This window comes from Lipotes vexillifer, unplaced genomic scaffold (genome assembly GCF_000442215.2).
Source record: "Lipotes vexillifer unplaced genomic scaffold, Lipotes_vexillifer_v1.1 scaffold818, whole genome shotgun sequence".
In the NCBI taxonomy this organism is placed as follows: Eukaryota; Metazoa; Chordata; class Mammalia; order Artiodactyla; family Lipotidae; genus Lipotes; species Lipotes vexillifer.
Genome location: NW_006771890.1, coordinates 87,456 through 91,262, shown reverse-complemented (window position 1 = coordinate 91,262; position 3,807 = coordinate 87,456). Strand labels below are relative to the sequence as shown.

At 49.2% G+C, this 3,807-nt stretch overlaps 1 protein-coding gene across 1 annotated transcript in view; it reads left to right on the top strand.

The window, feature by feature from the left end:
• The window catches only part of RFT1 (RFT1 glycolipid translocator homolog), a 39,082-nt gene extending 36,396 nt beyond the window's left edge, over window positions 1-2,686 (top strand). The window contains exons 12-13 of the mRNA XM_007447220.1: window positions 1,042-1,291; window positions 1,620-2,686. Of these exons, the coding sequence (XP_007447282.1) occupies window positions 1,042-1,291; window positions 1,620-1,787 (418 nt within the window). The 3' untranslated portion in view covers window positions 1,788-2,686. The remainder of the gene's footprint in view (window positions 1-1,041; window positions 1,292-1,619) is intronic.
• Window positions 2,687-3,807: the final 1,121 nt, after the last annotated feature.

Below are 3,807 nucleotides of genomic sequence, written 5' to 3'. Positions count from 1 at the left end.
TTTTTCCCCCCCCCCCCCCCCCGTCCTATACAGAACCCGAGTGGTGGCCTCTGAGGTTTCCTAACCCAGCTGACACAGCTTGAGGATCTAAAGAGTTTGGTTCCCTCAACAACTATACACTTAGAATGCCGGCTATATGCTAGGCAGAAATGAGATGCTGGGGAATTTTGTTCATGGATGTACCACAAGCCTTTTGGAAGACTGTGGCAGCTATTTTATCTCTGCTGAGACTCAGTTGAGAACTGAAAACTGAAGATAACTAAGTGGCGTGCTGCTCTGGAATCACAGAAGTGAAAGGAGCAGTATAATCCCTCCAGTCATAGAACCCACAGAGCTCTGGAGAGCTAGAGAGCAGAGGAGGGATGTGTAAGAGTCTGGGAAACCCTGAAGGTGGTCCAGGCCTTGCTCCCTGTTTCCATTTCATTATGGAAGCTGGTCACTTGCTTTGAGTGAGATCCACTGGCCAAGGTTATGGGGCTTCTGCATTTTGCAAGGGAAGCAGTATGAGGTGCTAAAGTTTAGGGGCGAGGGGTCAGGTTGGGGTGTAGGCTCATTCCTTAGGCAAATTATTTAGCCTCCCTCTGCCTGCTTCCCTTGTCCATAAAACGGATCCAAGCTCCACAGGGAAAGGGCCGTGTGTTCATCCACCAGTGCATCCCCAGCACCCCTCACAGTACCTGTCAGAGTGCCTGTTCACATGTAATTGTTACCCATGTCATATTGTTGTGTCTCACATTAAAGACAGGCTGAAAAGGATTTTTATGTGTTTTGATCACAGTGTCACTTAAACTAACCAGTTATTATCCTTAAACACCATAAATATGTTGAGTTGTTCATTTTCTTACTCTTCTATTCAGGGGTGAAAGGGACAGTGACATTTCCATGTTGTCCACTTAGCATTCGATATTGTGAAAATCAGCTGGATCGCGGGAACTTGAAGGTGCTTTCTGTGAATTCATGTTCACAGCCACTTTCTTTGCAGCAGCCCTGCCTTGGGACCAGGTACCCACTGCCCTGCATTGCTTGCCTCCCTCTTCCCAGGTACAATTTCACAATGCTGGCCCTCTCATCTTCGTTCCTGCTGTTATCCTATCTCCTGACCCATTGGTGTGGCAGCGTGGGCTTCATCTTGGCCAATTGCTTCAACATGGGCATTCGGATCACACAGAGCCTTTGCTTCATCCACCGCTACTACCGGAAGAGCCCCCACAAGCCCCTGGCCAGCCTGTTCCTGTCACCAGTCCTCCTCGGGGCATTTGCCCTCAGTGGTGGCATTACTGCTGTTTCCGAGGTGAGGCGCCCTGCAGCCTTCACACCACATGATTTTGCAGCATGTCCACTGTCCCTTGTTCCAGGCATCCTGTTCCTGCTCTGCCTGACCCAGCTGGACAAGTACTTGCTTCCTCTTACCCCTTCCCCTAAGCTTCTGGGACAGCATCTTATGATAGAAATGACTGATCAGTGGTACCCGTGGGAACAGAGTAGACCCTAGTACATAGGTGTCATGCCTTTACCTGACTGGAAGCTGGAGCATTAGGGCCTCCACTCCCCGTGGCTTGCCCCAGAGAAGGGAGGTACAGCTGGAGGCCTGGGGCAGTGACAGTGGTTTCTTTCTGCAGGTGTTCCTCTGCTGTGAGCGGGGCTGGCCAGCCATGCTGGTGCACGTCGCTGTGGGGGCCCTCTGTTTGGGAGTGACTCTTGGGACAGCATTCCTGACAGAGACCAAGCTGATCCACTTTCTTAGGACTCAGTTAGGTGTGTCCAGACTCACTGACAAAACGACATGACCTCGCGGAAGCCCTGTGGCACCTGGACCAGCTGTGGGGTGGTTTTATGGGTGGAACATGTTTTTTATGCAGAAGAGCCCATTTAGGGGTCTGTAGTGGAGTGAGACCAACACACAGGTGAGTCATCGGAGCAAATCACCAGTCCAAACACTTAGCATCCGTTTGAGATTTCAGACAGCAAGGAGGAGTTCCATTTTTAAGGGAAGACCAAAAAGCTTTTAAAATAGATACAATTATTTTTTTCACCATTTTGTTGTAATCAGCATTTTTCTTTTTGAATAATGTGTTAATTCTTTTTGGTTGTGATTGACCTTCAGAACTACATGTTCCAACAAACTCTATCTTGGATGATAATAGTTAATAATCTTCTCGCCCAGAAGGAGAGATGTAGCCACTTTACCCTCCACAGGAATATTTAACATATTCCATAAAAGCCGGAAGGAGACTTGATGTTATGTGATGTTGTGCACCAAACAAGAACAAGTTGGCCCTGGAGTTGTGGCTTTCCCCACATCAACACTGTGGCCTGGTTGTTTAGCAAAGAAGAAATATTGCTCAATGAGAAGTCTAAGAAATGAAGACACAGTCTTTCAGATCACATTTCCCACAGTTAGCCAGGCAGAGTCACGTCTCTCCCCTTCATGGCTGTCCCCCACTCCCACCCCCACCCCCAGGGCAGCACATGTCTTCCCACAGCAGGGGCAAGCTGGCTCACGACCTCTGGGCTGGCCACTTGAGAGAGGAGGGCTTTGAAGGACACTGTGATCCTTCATGAGCTACTCTGAAGGGAACACCACTTTGCAGTTGGCTGTAACTTCTCATGAGGAGATTGCACAGATGACAACTAAAGTTGAATAGAGGTGTCTTTTTTTCCATCAGAATGAAATAGGGTAAATTCTATATGGCATGTGTCACTGAATCACACCCTTCTCCCGCTGACCTGTTACTTCCAGCACTGGTCAGTACACCAGAATTCCAGCCCCAGGGCCAGACTGGCAGGCCTGCGGATCTGGTCCTTCAGGCTACAGTGTGAGCCCAGGCTAAGGCTTGCCTCCCTGCCCTGCACCCAGCAGGTGCTGTTCTCAGGCAGCAAAGCATTCTTCTTCTTTCATTAATGTATTACTATATTAACTGATGTAATGTATGAATTAATTAGATGTGATTGACCTTTGGAGCTACATGCGCAGACTATATCTTGGGTGGTAATAGCTAGCAATCATCTAGCCCCACGTCCCCAAACTTTCTATGTTTACACCCAGAGAGCAGGGAAGCTTGTATCAGATGGCAGTTTGGCTGAAATGCACACATTTAAATCCACTGGCCCAGAGCCAAAGCCAAGAGGCCAAGGATAAAGACCCACCAGTGCACCAAGACTAGGACCCAGTCACCTGGACACCTTTTTATCTATTCAAGGAGAGAATGCTTCATATTAATTGCAGGGAAAGTAGCTAAATGCAAGGTGTCACTGAACAATCAGAGGCCCTCCAGAATCATGGGCTTGGTCATGTTTTGTAAGGCAGGGTCAGGCTACCTCAGAAGAACTGATTGCCCCGTGGGGAGGGTGGGTGGCACACACAGAAGGCAGCCCCCCACCCCCAAGTACTTTTTTTTTTTTAACAAATTTATTTATTTATTTATTTATTTTTGGCTGAGTTGGGTCTGTTGCTGCGCACAGGCTTTCTCTAGTTGTGGCGAACGGGAGCTACTCTGTTGCAGTGTGGAGGCTTCTCATTGTGGTGGCTTCTCTTGTTGCGGAGCACGGGCTCTAGGCACGGGGCTTAGTACAGGCTTTCTCTAGTTGTGGCGAACGGGAGCTACTCTGTTGCAGTGTGCAGGCTTCTCATTGTGGTGGCTTCTCTTGTTGCGGAGCACGGGCTCTAGGCACGTGGGCTTAGTAGTTGTGACACACAGGCTCTACAGTGCATGCTCGGTAGTTGTGGTGCACGTGCTTAGTTGCTCCGCAGCATGTGGGATCTTCCCGGACCAGGGCTCGAACCCATGTCCCCTGCATTGGCAGGTG